General features: G+C 40.1%; 1 protein-coding gene across 1 annotated transcript in view; it reads right to left on the bottom strand.

Annotated features, from left to right (window-relative positions):
• Positions 1-7633: 7633 nt before the first annotated feature.
• Positions 7634-20594, bottom strand: part of Rab21 (RAB21, member RAS oncogene family) — a gene marked incomplete at its 5' end in the record, with an annotated part of 38420 nt that continues 25459 nt past the window's right edge. Inside the window, 3 exons of the mRNA XM_005358270.3 lie at positions 7634-11124; positions 14630-14718; positions 15209-15263. Coding sequence (XP_005358327.1) covers positions 10982-11124; positions 14630-14718; positions 15209-15263 — 287 coding nt within the window. The remainder of the gene's footprint in view (positions 11125-14629; positions 14719-15208; positions 15264-20594) is intronic.

Raw genomic sequence — 20594 nt, 5'->3', positions numbered from 1 at the left:
AAAGCACGGGTCTACCCACAACATTCAGTATCTGGCGTTTGGTATCCCAGATTACGACTCAATGTGATTTTTCTGCTCAGCGTGTTTTCTTGCCGGTTCTGTTTAACCTGAGGCTCTTTTGAGCATTTCTCTGTCTGTACATTGAAATGTTTTAGCAGTCCATTTGACTTTATGTGTATTATGATTTGCATTAAATATCCTATAAAGGAGCATCAAATTATAGATGAGCTGGCTGAGTACTCCAGTTTGTTACTTGCCACCATTGACCAGTTGTGGATCTTTGTATTCATCGTCTACTACAAAAAGAAGCTTCTCTGATGTTAACTGAGAGATGAACTAGTCTGTGGGCATAAAAAACTTAGCGGGGAGGCTAGGCATGATGGCACACACCTTTAATGTCTTGGGAGGCAGAGGCAGGAAGAACTCTGTGAGCTCAAAGCTAGCCTGGTCTACGTAGTGAGTTCCAGGCCAGCCAGGGCTACAAAGTAAGAGATCCTATATCAAAAAAGGAAACAGCACTACTACTACATAGGGCCAATTCACATATGTCCTTTTAGCACGAAAACAGTATTGTCTTCTCTTATGACTTAGCTGGCCACAGGTCATAGGTAGTTAACAGTGCTGGGCATGAGTTCGACCTTGTATAGCAGGCTTTAAATCTAACCAGAATGCAGTTGGCTATTCCCATGTCATTTGTACCATCATTGTACCATGGACACTTCTTGCCAGGGCACTCATTATGTAGCTCACTGGGTTTTCTCCGCTGGTACATGCACAGAACATTCCAGCACTGTGAAAGCTAGTTAATAAAGATGAAGATTCCAGGTGAGTACCAGCTTGACTTCTCCATGTTTATCACTCAAGTGTGTACACAGGTACCAAGTTCTGAAGAGTAACCAAAAGCAGGGACAGCAGTCTGTAATGCTCGGGGGAGAGGGTCTGAGACAACTTGAGAAGATGTAGCTCCCACCTGGTACTGCCTCAAGCTTGCTAGACAGCCAAAACCCAAATTAAAACAAAACAAAACAAAAAACAATAAAAGCCAGCCTGAGGCATCTTGTCAAAGATAAACTAATCTTCTAACCTTCTTTAGATTAGAACTTGGTCTGTGTCCTTCACCAATGCTTTAAACGACAGCTTTCAGTAAAGTCACATCCTTCAAAAACATTGTACCTTTACTACTGGATAAAATCTTCTAAAGCTGAGAACTATCCACACCGATTTTCCAGTTAAGGAACATATTCAGGTTGTAAAAGAGGATTATGGCCTCGAAACAGAGTTGTAGTGCAGCCTTTGACAAGACGAAACACTTCCTAGCCCAGGAGATAGCTACAAGTCTTCCAAAGTTCCCACTTTCATGATGGGATCATTACAGCCATTCATCTTCTGTCATTAGTAAGAATGAAAATGACTTCTTCTCAGTAACTATCTCCTAGAAAGCATTTTAAAAAAACAAAAAACAGCTATTTTACTGAGGTTCATCCCCCAAAAAGCAATCACTTGCATTCTTGTGGCAAGTACTTTATGCACTATTTTAAGGAGCTATTTTCCCCAACTCCTTAAGGGTATTTTTTATATGAAAGTATAATAAAGTTAAATATAATATATTAATATATATTTAAGTATATATAATATATAAGGTGCTGAATGGGTTAAGTTCTGGGTAAGTGAAATAATCTGTTGTGTGAGGAGTTATCGCGGAAGTACCTGATGTCAACCTCAGGCCTCCACATACCCACCCACATGTATCCACACACATGTAAACATTCATAGACACAAAAATAATTTTAAAAAAATGAACAGAAGGCAGGGCGGTGGTGTGGTGGTACATGCCTTTAATCCCAGCACTCGGGAGGCAGAGGTAGGTGAATCCCTGTGAAAGAATTCAAGGTCAGCCTGGGGGAAAACCTCGTCTCAAAACAAAACCCAAAAAACAAAACAAAAACAAAAACCCCAAAACAGAAAAATCCAAGGATTTGACTGGGCGGTGGTGGTGCATGCCTTTAATCCCAGCATCTGGGAGACAGAGGCAGATGGATCTCAGTGAGTTCCAGGCCAGGCTGGTCTACAAAGCAAGTTCCAGGACAGCCAGGACTGTTAGACATAGAAACCCTATCTCAAAAACCAAAAGAAAAAAAAATGCCCAAGGATTTGTTAAGCTATTTTTAACATATACCTTCAGTCTCAGGTAGGAAAGAAATACATCCACATTTTAAAAATACAATTAGAAATATAGAACCTCTCTCAGGTTGCAATCTGCAAAAGGCTTACTGGACTCAGGATTGGATTGTTGTTTTCTGTGTTACTGTGCAGTAATAACAAAGAAACATCTCTTAAAATAGAAAACAAAATCCAAAGCTACACAGAGAAACCCTGTCTGGAAAAATCAAATCAAAACAAACAAAAAAATGGAAACAAAAAAGCAAAACAAAGAAACAAACAAAAAACCTACCAAGATTGCTTTTGTTGTTGAGACCAGTCTCATGCAGTCCAAAGTTGGCCTTGAACACTAAACAGCAAAAAATGACTTTGAAATTCTAATCCTGACTGGCAAGATAATTCCGTGGGTGATGCCACTTTGCTGCCAAACCTGATGACCTGAGTCCAATCCCAAATCCCAATACTCACACAAGGAATGGAGAGAACCGACTCCTGCAGGTCACCTTCTGATCTCCGCACGGTGTGGTGTGCACATATAGACATGTGCACACTTGCACACAATACAAAAACTCTCATCCTCCTGCCTCCACCTCAGGTGTGCTGGGATTACAGATGTGTGCCCCCATGCCTAGTTTGAATGACATTGGAGATCAAACCCAGGACTTTGTGTCTGTTAAGCAAGCACTCAACTGAACCACGTTTTTCTCCTCCCACATAAGCCCACTTTGTCCTTTGAGACTGGCTGCTCCCGGACTAACGGCAGTCTTCCCTCCTCCTGCTGGGATTACATGTGTGTGCTACTATGCCTGGCTATGTTGTTGAAGTTGTTTCTTCTAGGTTTAAAAAGAACCCATAAACTTAAAATAAAACCGTTATTCAAACAAGCAAAAGGTACTTGTTTCCTTACCGCAATGACAGCATTCAGAAATGCAATTTGAACTGAGGATAACCACCCTCTTGAGTCTAGAAAATATACTTTATTTTAATCTGTCTTGAGTGGATGTTATCTGTAGGACTTCGACATTCTTCCCAGAGCTGAGTGTTGGGGTATACACCTATAATCCCAGCATTTAGACAGGGGATCACGGGTCTGAGTACAACTTTGACTACAGAGACCTTATTTAAAAACAAACAAACAAACAAACAAAAACCTGTCTATCTTTACCTCAAAATGATTTACTTATCATTCCATTTACTACTATCCCCCCAAAGTCAGTACATTTTCATCACACAGAATGCGACTACAGGTGCACGGATGATCTCATATCCACAGACATACTTGTGTACCTCAGATCATGAACAATGGTTCCTACTTCTCATCTATACCTGCTAGAAAGAAAAGCACTTTGATCACCTGATCCCCTTGTATGTACACTACAAACAGGACAGGCATTCAAATGAAAGGGACAGAAGTCAGATGAGCTGGATCTTTAAACATCTTTACAATTTACAAGGAAATAGTCATTAGCACACACTACTTGCTCGTGGAATTTCCACTAAAACAATACACTTGCTCATTCTCCAGCACACCCGTTGTGTCTGACACTTGTGTGAACAACAGCTTTGAAAATGCAGAGAAGTACCTGCTAAGTGACCAGGAGACAATGGCGCACTCCCCAGGAAGGAAAAGCAAGCCTGGCCCAGACTGACACAGGTAGAAATCTCAAAGACAACTCTCCTCTTCTCCACCCCCACCCCTGGTTTCTGCTGGGAATGACACCAAGTCTGACTTCATTTTCTCAGGATACTTATTTAAAAATCTGCTTTACATAAACATTCTGAGAACTGAGTAAGCAAACTTCAATTTCCATAATGTCACCACTGGTAATTTTCTTTCAAAAGCATGCCTTTGTCCTTGGGCAGTAGGGTGAGGATGGAACTGCATGTAAGGTAGAAACCACACTCAATATAAGCTTAAGTACACACTTTGGTAGGTGAGACAAACGAACCCAACTGTCAACTACTTCTAAGAGGTAAGTGGGGATAGTGGAAAAGGAAAATCTTGGGGGAGTGTTTGTCCTTTACTTTAAGGTACAGGTCAGAGCCAGGCGGTGGTGGCGCATGCCTTTAATCCCAGCACTCGGGAGGCAGAGGCAGGCGGACCTCTGTGAGTTCGAGACAAGCCTGGTCTACAGAGCTAGTTCCAGGACAGGCTCCAAAGCCACAGAGAAACCCTGTCTCGAAAAAACCAAAAAAAAAAAAAAGGTACAGGTCAATACAAGTTGCACAGGAGTAATAAGAATCAAACTCTTGTTTTTTGACCCTCTACTCTTTCCCCATCATCTATACTTTCCCTTTATGCTCCTTCCAATAAAACCATATTGGTGATATTTTGTTTGTCATCTAACAAATAAAACTTGCTTAATGATCAGAGTGAGGAACTAGCCACCATAGAAGCCAGGCACACACTTTTAATCCCCGCACTCAGAAGGCAGAAGCAGACAGGTGTCTGTGAGTTCAAGGTTATCCTGGGCTACATAAAACCAAAGCAAGAGAATCAGAGCCAGGCGGTGGTGACTCACACCTTTAATCCCAGTACTTGGGAGTCACAAGCCTTTAATCCCAGGACTAGGGATGTGGAGACAAGAAAGGATATGGCTGGGCAGAGAGGGAAATATAATAAGGTGGGAGGAGAAAGGAGCTCAAGGCATTCAGTCTGAGGATGTTTCTTAGAGGTAAGAACTAACGGTTGGCTGCTCTGCTTCACTGATCTTCAGGCAAGCTGTGTTAGAACACAAACAAAATATCACCACGACCATATTTCAAGCAAACCCTAGGCACACAGTGATGAGCTGCAAGTGCACTGAAGGCAGTTCCTAGTTTCCCGGGTTCACACGCTTAAGGGAGATACTGAGGAGTCATCTGCATTCACATTATATACCAGTGAGAGTCACCTCATTGACAAGATTCTTTTGGGGAAGCTTTTATGGAGTCAGAAGCTATTTAAAAAAAAAAAAAGTAAACAAACACCCAAAGGGATGTAGGAGAAAATTGGGGTTGGCAAGATGGCTCAGTGGTTAAGTCCTCACTTTCGGAGGACTGGGGTTCAATTCTGAGCCCCTACGTGGTGGTTCATAAGCACCAACAACTCCAGTCCCAGGAGGTAAAGCCCTCTTCTGGCAGCACCAGGCATTCATGTGGTGCAGACCTACATGTAGGCAACATCCCCATACACATAAAAATAAGTAATTCTGAAAAATGAAAACATGGGCTGGAGAAATGGCTCAGAGGTTAAGAGCACTGACTATTCTTCCAGAGGTCCTGAGTTCAATTCCCAGCAACCACATGGTGGCCCAAAGCCATCTATAATGAGATCTGGTGCCCTCTTCTAGAATGTAAGCATACATGGAAGGAATGTTGTATACATAATAAATAAATAAATCTTAAAAAAAAAGAAAACATGCCAGGCGGTGGTGGCGCACGCCTTTAATCCCAGCACTCGTGAGGCAGAGGCAGGCGGATCTCTGGAAGTTCGAGGCCAGCCTGGTCTACAGAGCTAGTTCCGGGATAGGCACCAAAGCTACAGAGAAACCCTGTCTCGAAAAACAAAAAAAAGAAAGAAAAAAATGAAAACATTATTTACTCTCAGAGTTCCTAGGCACACTGGTAAGAGAAAAAAGTTGCAAAATATGTGTAATAAAATATAATGTACATAAAAATCTAAACTCCCTAAGACTGTTATGTGAATAAATATGCATGCAAATATATAAGGAAAAGGTACGAGTCTATACTAACCAGCAGTGGTTACCGTCTGGGAGCAGGTATCAGGGTCCTTCCACATTAGCTCTGCTTTTGTTCCCTTAAAATGTTTATCTGCACAACTAAATATAAGATCAGGAATGCTGGGGCCTGGAGAGATGGCTCAGAGGTTAAGAGCATTGCCTGCTCTTCCAAAGGTTCAATTCCCAGCAACCACATGGTGGCTCACAACCATCTGCAATGGGGTCTGGTGCCCTCTTCTGGACTTCAGGCATACACACAGACAGAATGTTGTATATATAATAAATAAATATTAAAAAAAAAATAAAATAAATAAGGGTTTTTAAAAAAATCAGGAATGCTTACATTTCTAATAGTACATTGATAGTTTCCGTAAAATAGCTCACTAGCAAGATCAGCTTCATCAAGAATGAGTTTATCTTTTTCCAACTTTGTTCTTTTATCCTGCTCCTTACCATCCATTGTTTTTCCCGGTTCAAATGAAGTAAAGTACATCAGCTTAGTACTTCAAAAAAAATGACACAGTTGTCAGAAATACCAAAACCAAGAGAAAGGGTAATCTGGAAATAAAGACCATTTAAAAAGTCAACCACAACCTTCTGACTTGTAGCATTTAAGGGATGAAGGTCTTTGGAAGGGTACCATACAACCCAGAGCGGCCGTTCTTGTGAAGGACCCAGAACCCACATGATGGCTCGTAACCACTTCTAACCCCCATTCCAAAAGATCTGACCCCCTTTTGACCTGCATGGATACCAGACATGAATGCAGTGCACAGGCATACATGCAAGCCAAACGCCCATAGTCATTTCAAAAGCAAACTTCAAAGAAGTCAAGATACTTGGCATGGCTGCTCAGCAAATAAATGCCTGACCACCTTTGATCCCTAGAACCCCATGGTGGGAAGAGAGAACTGACTCCCACACATGTGCTGTGGCTCCCAGGTGTCCATACACACATACACAAAGTAAGTAAAGGAATGTGAAAGTCATGAGAGAAGAGTTTAAAAGGTGTGAGGCACAGCATTAAGTTGCAGTCTTGGCAAAGACGATACACAACATCCTGGTAAGCAAAAGCAGTGCTCAGGGTCTACTGAATGTAAGGGTGTCCGTTTAGATGAGAAGCATTTCTGCTTCAAACAGGACGCTCTTTAAAGAACTCAATTTGGGGGCTAGGGATGAAGCTCAGTTGAAGTGTTGGCCTAGCACACACAGAACTCCATGTTTAATTCCCTGACACCACACAGACTGACTGCGTGGTGCACAGCACTAAAGAGGTCGAGGCAGGAGGATCAGGAGGAATTCAAGGTCATCCTCAGCTACGTAGCAAGTTTACAGCCAGCCTTTTTTTCCTTCAATATTATAGTGCTAAAATGCAATTAGAAAAACTGTGCTCAAAACTAAAATTAACTTTTAGTTTTTTTGAAAAGAGAAAGGCCATCAAAGCCAAGACATAAATATAGCATGAACTTTAGTTCATACTACAAAATGTATTACTCTGTCATAGGTTTTAAGAACAATACTAACATAGTAGCCTATGATGAGTGGTCCTAATGCTGTCACAGGTGTTAAAGACAACAGCAACATAGTAGCCTATGATGAGTTGCCACAAATGTTATTACTCTGTAACAGATGTTAATGAACTATAGCAACACAGTAGCCTATTGAGTTGCCACAAATGTATTACTCTGTAACAGATATTAATGAACTACAGCATCATAGTAGCCTGTGATGAAGCCAAGCACATGTAACTCAGTGAGTAGCAACTTTAATTATGAAAACCTGGGCAATGCATTTTGTATTTTAGGAAAGTACATAAAGTCTCTTTATACATAATTGCGAGCTTCCTATTAGTCACTACTATATACACCTTTTCCTGGAGAGTCTCAAGATTCAAAATGGTCACAAGGACATCAAAAGATAATTTGGAAGTTAAAGGAACAAATCAAACCATATCAAGAGATAATATAGTTTACCTTTGCAAATGCTACCTCCAATTATCTTCCAGTAATTATTAAGGATCCATGGTGTAGAAGTCTGACAGCATTTATAAAACAGAAAGTATAAACTAAAAGCCAAAAGAAATAAATAGTATCACTCTTTTAAATGTTCTCATTATTTGGCACGTAATGTGTATCTTGCCTTATCTAGAAAGTATTTGATGACAAAAGCAATGTATTTGTCAAAGTGATGATAAACATTGTCGGGTCAGATAGTTTTATGTATATGTGACTTCTATCCTATCTCCTTCTAGTTCCTCAGCTTTACCTTTTATTTCTAGAAACCAAAAAAGAAAAAGAGAGAAAAAAAGAAACATCATTGCTCTCTAACACCAAATTGGGGGGGGGGACTAATAATTCAGAGCTAATATCAAAAAAAATTTCAATACAGTAATAATCATAATCTTAAGGTATTCTTAGGAGACACATGAAACAACAAGCATGTGTCTTTCATAACAAGATGGTATTCATTTCTTTTTAAATTACTGCTTATCCCCAACTGTTGCAGAATACATTTTTAAACACATCCTTCCATAATCATAAAGCAAAACAAGCAGCAAGCTACTCATTATAGAAATGGTGACTGCATACTTAATGAAATTAATGACTGTCTTAAACTAACTTTAGGTTATGTGACATGTATCCACTTGTGGAGAATCAATCCCATCTAGCATCTACTTTCAATACATACCACACAGTGCCTTGTGCCTTTTCCAAGTAGCACAATTAATAGGCGAGGCATATAGATAGAATGGGGGAGAAGACAGTGCCAGGGAATCCTTGCTAGTCTCAGCCTGCCATCGCTCTCTTTCCCTTATGTGCACATGCAGCTGACTGATCTTTCCACTCTTCTTTCCCCTCATCATTCCACTTAGGCTCTTGCATGCTTCAGAGCACAGCAGGTATACTGTATTACCTATCTTTGTTACTGAATTAGCGTGGATCACATGCTTAAAGAGAGAATGAAGCGTGTAAGGTGGCAAAGGACAATACAGAGGATAGTTTCTACCCCAGGAATGATTACCTGCAACTCCAGAACGGGGGCTCCTGTATGGAATTGAGAGTGAAAAACTCAAGCACAGGTCTCCAACGATCAAGTTTAACTTAGTTTAATTCCATCTCTAGTTTAAAAAACAGTATTCTATTCCAATGAGGAAGTGTATTTCCTATCTACAACAGTAGGATTGGCAGCAGTCTTTACTCTTGAAAAAGCCAGCGCATAGGGACAAATCCTCCAATGACTCATGGTTTCTGCTGCCCCTTCTGCCCCTGCATAAACACAACTCCACAGGAACCCAGGGATGGCACAGCACAATCGGCCTGCAATGGGACACAGCTGCAGCTCACTCTCTTGACTCTTTCCATTCTGACCGTCTTCAGGCACATAGCAAAGAGTCAGTGATTGAAATCTGGCAAGGTGGATAAGTAAATAATCTAAACAGAGGGCTCAAAGAACACAATGCTAAGTTAAGTTCCTATTATCTAGATGGTAAGGTGTCAAGTAGTCATTCAACTTTCAGTCTAGATTTAAGCTAGTCCTAAGAATATGGTAGTATTTGCCTAGTGACCATCACCTCCTTGTATTTTCAGAAATGCTTACTAACTGTGTTACTATATTTTAATCCTAGAAAAAGTAAATTCAGGGACCATTCCATCTTATCTTACACACAACATTTACTAGTTTTCCAAGCAAGACAGAAATGGGAAAATAGATATATTAGAACAAGAACAATTTATGTTAATGTCCACAATCTGTTTCTCCTGTGATCAGTGCCTGATTTTTTTTTAAATGAACAAATTTCAGTCCAATGCTAAAAAATAAAAAAATAAAAAAAAATCCAATGTAGGACTAATTATAAAATAAACAAGAATATGATTTTATAATAAATCTTACCAGCGTTGCTGTAACTGTACTATAAAATGCTTCTTCCCATAAAAACTCAAATAATTCTTATAAAATGAAATACAGCTTTCTATATTCATTTTTGACAAGCAATGACCACTAAAACATCCTAAGGGATGCAGAAGTGCTGCCTTGGGAGCATCAATCACCACTCAATATGCTATATAAATAAGCCTTGGTCAGTGCTACTACCTGGGACCCCTCTGCTCAGGCCAGTGAACCCATCTCAGGGAAAGCCCTATAAAACACTCAAGTTGTCACAGAAGTGAAACTTGGCAAGCTCCACTCAAATCCTTCTAAGGTAACTGTTCTAAAACAAAATTGGCAGGAGGAACCTTGTTTAATAATAATAATACTAAAAAGGCAAATGCTGCTTTTTGATCGCTGGGATGTAGAGAGGCAAAAAAAAAGGAAAAGGAAAAAAAGAAAAAGTGACAACAGTAATAATTCAAGTAAAGTATGTATAAATTTAAACACACCACTTTCACATTAAGACAAGTGAAGGAGGGTGATGATCGTTATAACAGCGTCAAAAAGCTTAGGTATTATCACCAACGGGTAATTCACTTTACAGTCTCCAATAAGACAATTGTATATACTTTTGCACCTTGCGCTTGTAAAAGCAGATAAAATATTTAATATGTAATTTACAATGTATTTTACCAGCTCAGCATACAGGATGTTTATAGATTATATCAAAGTAGTAGACAGTTAGGGGCCTGTGCAAACCCTGCAAAAATAGAACTTCAGGTATCTGCTAATCAAAAACAAAAACAAAAACAGTATGCTGTTTAGAAGTGATACAATTCAAACTACCACAAAATACAAAGGACTGCAAAAATGTATACCATTCCAACATCATATATAAGTTATTAAATAAAGATCTGATTTAAAAGAATATAAATGAAGCCTTTAAGTAGGTCTTTTCTACATGCATATTATTCCTCATTAAAGAAAAAATATGTAAAAAGGCCATTGGTAATTGCTTTGTTAACATTTGTAGAAAATGCCAATTCTCTGGTCACAAACTCCACTAAGTTTAGCACTTAAGGTCTCCGCAGTGTTATAAACGTAATTTAAAATACTGTTAATCCTATAACTCCATTGGTAAAATGATGTGACTTGGAATATGGCAGTCTTCATGTTCAGGGCAATGATCCACAGTTCTGTTTTGTTTTGAGTTTCATAGGTGTGAGCAGCTATCCAGAAGAACAGCACCCTCCACTACCGCTCTGAGCTTGAGGTTCATCGTCGATGATCTGCACACCTCGCCTAGCAGCCCCACCTTGACTAGCGCCGTTGCCTTTAGCTCTCTCGTCCACTTGCGCCGTTTCTATCATTCCTGAAAGCAGAAAGCAAACATGAGTACACCAGTCTTTGGAGTTTTCCCTCTCTGCAAGGCCATTACTCTGCTGCGATAACTAGTCATGAGCTTCAGTCAACAGACATGGTACATAATGAGTACTATGTCAACTCAAGACAAGTTTTAAGACCTAGAATGCAGAAGGTATAGCACCTGGTGCTATAACGGCCACAAAGCAAGCAATAAAGGAAACATAACACCGTTTTATTGTTTGCATAACACACTGTGTACTCTAAGTATAATCTCGAGATTTTTCAAACATATCAGAAACAGGTTAAAGTTCAAGTTATTCTTAGCACAAGAGATTAAATTTGGGGCACAGGACTTCTTTAAGAAAATGGTAGGGCTGGAGAGATAGCTCAGCAGTTAAGAGCATTGCCTGCTCTTCCAAAGGTCCTGAGTTTAATTCCCAGAAACCACATGATGGCTCACAACCCTCTGTAATAAGGTCTGGCACCTTCTTCTGGCATGCAGGCATACATGCAAGCAGAATATTGTATACATAATAAATAAATATTTTTTTAAAAAATGGTATTTGAGGGGATGGAGAGATGGCTCAGTGGTTAACAGAGCACACTGCTCTTGTAGAAGAACCAGGTCCTACATCTGGAAGCTCCTCTGGTTTCCTCCAACACTCATGTGCACATATCCACACACAGATATACACTTAGACATGTGTATAATTAAAAATAATACATATACTAAACCAAATGGTTTTTGAAAGAGTACAAAGAACTTAACGGGTGGAGAGGGGTTCAGCAGTTAAGAGTGTTCCAAAACCATAAAGACATGGTGCTTGGATCCCAGCTCCCACATAAGGAGTTAGGTTTTCCAAAAGAAGTCTACTGATTTGCATGGGGACAGAGACAGGAGGATAGCTGGGACTTACTGTTTCTTAGCTGGTTTCTACCCTAACCAAGAAAATGTAGTTTTTGGTTCAAAGAGAAACTCCTAACTACAAAGACAAGGGTGGAGAACGGCAGGAGAGAGGGCATCCACTGCCCTCTTCTGGTCTCTTTTGGCACACACAGACACACACAAAAATGAATCTTAAAACAAATAAAAAGATGCAGGAGCTTCCCAGTTGAAGTAACTTATATACACAAATGTATACATGCAAGAGAAAGAGAGAGAGAGAGAGAGACATTCATGTGCATGGCATGTATATAAAACTACACGAATTAGGTGTAGTGGTAAATGCCTTCAATTCCAGCACTCAGGAGACAAAGGTAGGTAGATTTCTGTGTGTCCAGGCCAGTCAGAGTTACATGACAAGAAACAAAACAAAACAACACAACACATCAAAACTCACATGAGTCCTGACAGTGAACAGCTGGGTGCTGGGAGCATGTGCCTGTAATCCTATTATTTGGGGGCTGCCAACAGGAAGATGAGGAGTTCAAAGACAGTCTCTGCTACACAGAGCTCACTACATGAAGCTCTGTCTCACACAAGGGGACAGAGGGGGAGAGGGAGGAATTTTTGTGATTTTTGGCTTAGACAGAGATTTCTTATAAAAGAAAACTCACACATTCATAAGAAACAAAGAAAAAACTGACAAATTGAACCTTATTGAAAAGTAAAATGTCTCCTTTTTAAGAAAAAGTTTACAAGAATGAAAATTCAAGACACTGACACAGGAAACTTCTGCGGAATACTTAATCAACAAGATGAAGGAAGAAGAGAGGGCAAGTCTTTAAAACAGTAGGTGTCCAAAGGTCTGTGCAGGGCACGGGTCATGAAGAACACTCTCAAGCTGGAACCCCGCTTCTCCTTATTTAGTCAGCCTTTCAAGTTTTCCACTTCTAGGTATGTTTTAGAATGTATGAAATGGATTTATATTAGTATCTATGTTCGAGGATTTTTAAATGAATATATAGAGAATAAATATCTTAAGGCATGAGACTTATCTGAAACCTTTTATTTGAAGTATGAGCTGAGAACTGAAAGCATCACCCCTTATAGAAACGTGAACTTCAGGCCATAGCCAACTACACCAAAGTGTGTTTTGCACAGAGCCTCACAGCAACAGTTATACACTGCGCTGGCATTCAGACCTAGTACACAACAGAATCACACGAAAGGCTTCTTACAGACTGTGCCCCCTCCAGACATTTGATTCAGTAGGTTTGGGAATGGAAGCTGCATTTCTGGTAATCTCAAGCGATGTTAAAGCTGCTGACTAGTAGAGACCTTGTTATTCTAGAGGAATTATGAATGACTTCAGAGTCTCAAGTAAAATTTACCCCAAAGTTTGTGTACACATTTTTTTTCTAGAGCCAAAAACCAGTTTCATCAAATCCTCAAGAAAATGAGGTCCACAAATTTAAAGACTGCAGTTTGACAATCACTCACTATTATCCCACAGACTAACATTCTCCTAAATGTAAGCATTGTAGTGGTAACATGAGAAACGAACGTCAGGCTGCACTTAAAAAGAAACTTGTTTTTCTTTTCTAAGAAAACCTTTTAACATGAAACCTTCAAACATATAAAAATAGAGAAAAAGAGCCTAGCAAAATCCCATCCCCTCATTTTACCCACATTCTAATTGTCACTACTGCTGTTCTGAATCAAGCTCCAGACACATTTTATTCATCGATTACTTTAATATGCACCTCTAAAATACAATTTTCTAATGCTTAAACATTTATAATGACACCTAAAAAGACTAACCTTTATGTTTTAATAACAAAATTCAGTGCACATTTATGTACTGATTGTCTTCAAAAATGTTTTTCTTCACTAATCTGTTAATCAAGATCCAAATATGGTCCACCCACTCCAACAAATTGTTATGGCTGTTAAATATGGGTTCCTTTTTTTCATTAAAAAAAAAAATGGGTATGTAGAACAGAGATCCACCTTAGATGTCACCCACTTTATCCTTTGAGAAAGGTTTTCACCAGGTTTTGAGCTTGCTGAGTTGCTTAAGCTAGCTGGTCAATGAGCCCCAGGGACCCAACTCCACAGTATGGGGGTGGGGCGGGTTCATAAATGCATGCTACCACTGCTGTGGGTGTTGGGAATCAAACTCAGGTTGTCACAGCTAACTATTGCTTCAGCCGCTTCAGTGTGTTTTAATACATATAGTCTGCTTTTTAAAAACTAATCACACATTTTAAATACAGTTAGCAGACATCAAACAGTGATTTCAAAACCATTAGTTTATTGCTTAAAACAGATAAAAATACCTAAGATTTTAAAACATGGACCACACAAATACCAAGTAAAAATAGTACAGATAGATCTAAAAAAATTCCTGCTTTCATCGCTAAAATGGGCAAAATATCATCCCAGAAAAATTAATTTTATATATATATATTGGAGTCAGGGTCTGGACCAGGCTAACCTCAAACTCAGATCCACCTGCCCCAGCCTTTAGGGTGCTGGGATTAAAGGTGTGTGCCACAACTCCTGGCTAGAAACATTAATAGCTGTTTGTAAAAGCCACTTGTAAACATACTAAAGACAGCATACGTACTTTTACAGAGGTCAAGGAAGAGCTCCTCAATTCCTTTGTTTTGTTTAGCGGAAGTATGATAATGTTTTGCTCCCACAGAATCTGCATACCTTAAAAAAGAAAAAATATTAGTCACTAACATAAAGCCCTTGAAGCGTTCTACAATTGCAATTTTAGTGACTAAGTTTACCTTTATTGATTTACTAACTTAACCAATTTTTGTTACGTTAAGATTATTTAGGTATTTAATTTCTCTATGTATTGAACCAAATTAGGGGGGAAAAACATAAAAAAATTTTGATACAGTAATCTGGAACTGAAATACTTGGTTTTTGTGGCCTCCGACCATTTAATCTTGATAGCCTGTTCTCACACCAGTCTTTCAATTTCAAAAGAGAAATGGAGAGAGGCTATCTGCTCTTGCCAGATGTTCAGCATCTCACAGTACAAATACGCTTCCCAAGAACAAAAGTTCAGTCCACCAAAGCAGACTGGGAGCGTTTGGTGCACACCCTGAGGGGTCAAAGCTAACTGTCAAAACCCACAGGAAGCAGGTGGCGTTGCTGGGGAGCAATGGGAACGGGGGAGCATGACACTTACGACTCTGCTTCTTGGATGGAAACATGTCTCTCCTTCTCCAAGTCTATTTTATTACCTAATGTGAAGAAAGGAAACACTGATCTTAATAATGATTTATTTTTAATACAGTTAGACAATAATAAATATATAATCGTAATTAATTACTTAAAAAAATGACAAGAATTCCCCTCAGATTTCTAAATGTCTCAAACACAAAGATGTGAGAGCTGTTCATGATCATCAGGCCTGTGTCTCACCGCCTACAACAACAGGGCAGCCTGCTCTCTTCCAAGGAGAAGGGCACTGCTCTTGGATACAGGGACAGCAGGGGCTAAGATTCATAGGAAGTACAATGATGTTTTATTAAGGTATATAGACATTTTTCCCTTTTTTATATACTTTATTGTTTTTAAGTGAGCTGTACATTATTCCCCACTTCCCTTCCTTCCTCCCTTCTCCCCTTCCATCTTTCCCTCTTCTCCCCATACTCCCAATTTAAAATTCTTTATTCCCCAATCAACTTTAAACCAATCATTAATTAAGTATAACTCTTGATTTACTAAACTATATCAAGTTTGCATCTTGGACACTAAAAGGGAACTCTTCCTTGATGACCTGAACTAGTTAAAGGAAAAAATTTTAATGTATGAATTTTTAAGTATCCCTCCACCAGAGATTAAGTACATTGTTTATGAAACAATTTTAGTGACCTTTCAGAACTTAATATATACATGTCACATAGATTTGAAATTACTGAAAGTAAGTTTAGTCTTTCTTAAACAATGGAGCTACACTAAGATTTTTCTGAGAAGCAAACAGACTCCTTATTGAGTACTGGACACAAGTTAAGATGACCTGGGTGGATACAGAGTAAAGGTCAGAGAAACAACAAACAGATGGGGGGGGGCAGCCGAAGGAAGCACGCTTTAATCAAATGGTTTCATTTCTTCCATTTTAACTTTTACACAGAATAAATAAACCTTATAAAGTAATGAGCAAAGCACCCAATGAAAGATGAAACGTTCATCAAAAAGAAATGCAAGTCACGAGGTGCTATATACTGAAGACCTCAAAAAACCTGAGCTCTTAATTGCTGGTAGCTGCATCAAACTATCAACCTGCATTGCCCATGGATCAGAGTGTGAGAGGGTTAATATTAAAGTCAGTGAGCTCCAAATGACTCAGCTTTGAGTCCTATTCTCTGAACAGATATACTCAGCTGCGAGTACTACATTAATTTCACTTTCTACATTGTGGTCTGCCAATAAAATTCAATCAAATATTATAGCCAGTATACTGAACAGTAACCAGATACAGCAAGCCGTTTATCCTATAAATACAAGCAGCAGCACCGGGTGTCAGGTGTCTCCTATAACACTTCATTACAGTGGAGAGATGGCCCAGTGGTGAAGAGCACACATTGCTCTTCCAGAGGACCTGAGTTCACTTCTTGCCCCCACGTAGGTTCACAACTAACTGTAATTCTACCTCCAGGAAGGGAAGAGCCTGGGGCCTTCATGGGTACCTGCACTCACATGTACATAATACCTGTCCCCAACATACACAGAATTAAAAATAATAAAAACAAATCTAGCCAGATGTAGTGGCATATACCTTTAATCCCAGAACTCAGAAGGCAGAGGGAGACAGATCTCTGAGGTCCAGGCTAGCTAAAGCTACATAATGAGTGTCTTTGTCTTTCTGTCTCTCTATACATATGTGTGTGCTTTATGTTTTACATACACACACACACACACACACACACACACACACATATTTAAATAACTTCATTATATTAGAAAAAACTTGGGAAAGCATGACTGAACAATACTTCTAAAAAGGAGATAAAGGTTTTGTTAGCTATAATCTACATAAAAGAAGCCATGAGTTGCCATGACTGTTAAAATACGGAAGCCTTGAGCTGGGCACGTTTGGACTATAATCCCTATAACTCCTGCATTCCTGGGAGTCTAGCATTGTACCTCTTGATGAGCCAGCAGCCCTTAAACACCTCAAGAACAGTTGTGGAGTACAGTGAGCCCGTGATTCCTCGGGAAGAGCAAACAGCAGTGGAGAAGTACCTCATTGTCACAACGCATGACTCAGAGGGCAAGGGTCAGACATCATTTTGAGAGAACCTGTCTGATAATGAGGTACCCTGAGAATGGGCAACAACCACAAGATACAAGATAGAGGAGCTAATTTAATTTGCAATGACCCCACAGCAAGGGAGCCCTAGAAGGCAATGCAGAAAAAAGTGTCAGATGCTGACCAGTACCCAAGGCAGGAGGCTCATGCCAGGAAGAAAACTTGACAGAATCCATCTCATTTACCGAGAATAACCTGGCCGTATGCCAGGCCCTAGCATAAGAGTGGTGAGTAGAGCAGCCTCCGGAGTCATCCATCCTCAGCTACCACTATACTCTAAGAACTGAAGCTCCACTGGGCTGGGTGACACCCACAGCTGCATCCTGCCAGCAGAGCAGTGGTACTTAAGAATGGATGCACAGGGGACTGGAGAAATGGTTCAGTGGTTAAGAGCACTGACTGCTCTTCCAGAGGACCAGGGTTCAATTCCCAGCACCCACCTGGCAGCTCACAACTGTCTGAAAATCCAGTTCCAGGGGATCTGACACCTTCACACCAATGCACATAAAATAAAGATAAATCCTAAAAATTAAAAAAAAAAAAAGAATGGATGCACAGGTCCTCAGACTTTGCACATCTGAGGGATGTAGATGCTTCCTATGATCTCCACACACTTGGGGGACAACCCTTAGCTAGGAGAGCTGCCCTGGAAATTACTATGTGCTAGAGAGCCAAGAGCTCATGACCAACCCTCAGAACGCAAAGCTAAGTGTTGTTAGCTGAGGGCCATCGTACACAGAGACTAGGCTGGTTGGCATCGGCACCAGTGAACGTCAGACACTTGTTACGTGCAGGCTCAACAGCAGCACAAACAGAGGAGAGGCCAGAGCCCGCAAGCTCAAGCCCCTCCTCCCTACATAAGTGGAATTCTTTACTTTTTGAAAATCAAGAAAGAAGCTGTTCCAACACTTATCTGTTCATACCTTTCTCTTTTTATTATTATTTTGTTTTTTTGAGACAGGTTTCTCTGTAGCTTTAAAGCTTTATCCTGGCACTTGCTCTGTAGACCAGGTTGGCCTCAAACTCACAGAGATTCACCTGCTTCTGCCTCCCGAGTGCTGCACCAACACTGCAGGGCTTTATTATATCTTTTAAAAAGATTTAATTATTTATTATTTATAATATGTGTGCCTGTATTAGTATATGTACAGTGAGTGTGTGTGTGTGTGTGTGTGTGTGTGTGTGTATGTGTGTGTGTGTGCAGGTGCCCACAGGTCAGAGGCCATTAGCAAGAGCCGTTAAGTACTCTTAAAAAAGGTCCTCTCTTTATTACATCGTAAGCAGTACTTTTGCTCCACTTCTAAAGCTTTTCTATTCCCTTCTGTACAAGCCATCTATTTAGGCTCATTCATTTGTCATTATTGGCAATACTGCCCCACCACTGTCTGCTCCATATCCTCCACTCTCCCCAACACACACTTTCTCTCTACTATACTTTCAGCAGAATGGAGGAATTCACTAATAACATTACAGAAGAAAATTTCAAAAATCTTACGAAATGGACTTCCAAATTCAATTAGTATTTAGAAACCCAAATAGACAGGGCCATAAAACAGAATTAGAAGACAATGAACGTGAAAGAAGATCTCAAGTTAGAGGCTAGGAGACTAATGAGAAAGTAACTACATATGACATAAAAGTGCAAGTGGGGAGTACCTGTATGTGGGACAGCAGCGAGGACATGACCACCAGGGCCAGGGTGGGCAAGGCCATAAAGGAGAGGGATAAATAGAACACAGTACAACGGCATGCACGCAGGAGAGCACCACAGTGAACCTCACTACAGGACATGCTAGCCTTTAAAGCAGACACAAACTTGAAAACAAACAGTTCTCTTAAAAAGTGGAGGTGCACACCTGCGATGCTGGCTGTCAGGAGGCCAAGGCAGAAGGATCATGCTACGTTCAAGGCAAGCCTGGGCTATACAGCTAGACTTAGTCCCAAAAAGCCTAAACAGTAAGCATAGGTTACAGGGATTAAGAGGAGGCAAACAGGAAGAAGAAATGAAACTGGAAGAACACAGCGGAAGTCTTTGTGAAGAGTAATGAGATGGTGTAGGTGGGATTCTTCCGCTGTGTCAGGTCAGACATAGTGCCGCAAGGACCGTGTGTCCTAGACTACAAGAAACTGCTGGAACACGTCAGCGGAGCGTGAGGAGGAGGGTAGAGGGCGAGTTAACTAACACCTAGTCCACCAACATCTGATCTAATACACCTGGAGGGAGTAACCCTCCTGACCCCCTTCTTAGCCCTTTCACGCTCTCCAGGTCATCCTAAGGACAAGAAAATGCAGGAATAAGGTCAATGAGTTCTTAAAATTGTTCTAAATTTCATGTCAAACTTGCCAGGAAATAGAAAAACTTGTATTTCATGCTCCCCATTAATAAACTGTGTTATATAAAGATTACTCAACTTCTTTAACTTTCCGTATATACGTAAATAATTCTGCTCTTCAGAAAGATAACAAAATATCATAAAAAATTTAATCTTCAGTTATTTACCTACTGTGGTCACTCTAAACATGGTAGGACCCTGTGCTACACAAAGCCATACAAATCTCATTAACAACTAGTTAAACTTTGTCCTCAAATTCCTATCAGATCTATTACTCTAGTGTTCCTGTCTCACGGATCCCTGCTTGACTAATTCCTCAAATGTAAAATAAAAAGGAGCAAATCATTTCTCTACTCTCTTCCCTAGAACTCATACTTTGGTAGGAGACCATACAGTTACCCACCTAAAGGTAATAATGAATGGTAAATTCCAGTTATGAATAAATTCCTAGGGCTAAGAGCAGTATTTTCCCATGCAGATCACTCCATTGCTTCATTCTAAAATAACCACCGCTTTTATCCTCCACTAAATTATCCTGGCTTCAGAGTTGGAGAGATAACTCAGTGGTTAAGAGCACTTGCTCTTCTTCCACGTGGTGGCTCACAACCACCTGTAACTCCAGTTCTATGGGGTCTGAAAACATGTTCTTACTTCATGGACTCCACGCAAGTATATGGTGCACAGACATACATGCAGCCAAATGCCCATCAACAGACATTTTTAAAAATAAAAAGTTAAGAGAAAAAGGTTTTTGTCACCAATCCTGGTCTGGCCACTTACACACACACACACACACACGCACGCACGCACGCACGCACGCACGCACGGAAAAAAAAAGTAAGAAAAACTACAAAAACAAACTATTCTGGTTTCTCCAAGCTCAGTCTTATTATTATCAGCCACAAAAGCGAAAGCCAGCATCATCT

The sequence above is a fragment of the Microtus ochrogaster genome, chromosome 24 (assembly GCF_000317375.1).
Source record: "Microtus ochrogaster isolate Prairie Vole_2 chromosome 24, MicOch1.0, whole genome shotgun sequence".
NCBI lineage: Eukaryota > Metazoa > Chordata > Mammalia > Rodentia > Cricetidae > Microtus > Microtus ochrogaster.
Note: the sequence above shows the minus strand (reverse complement) of the source record. Positions and strands in the feature narration are given on the sequence as shown.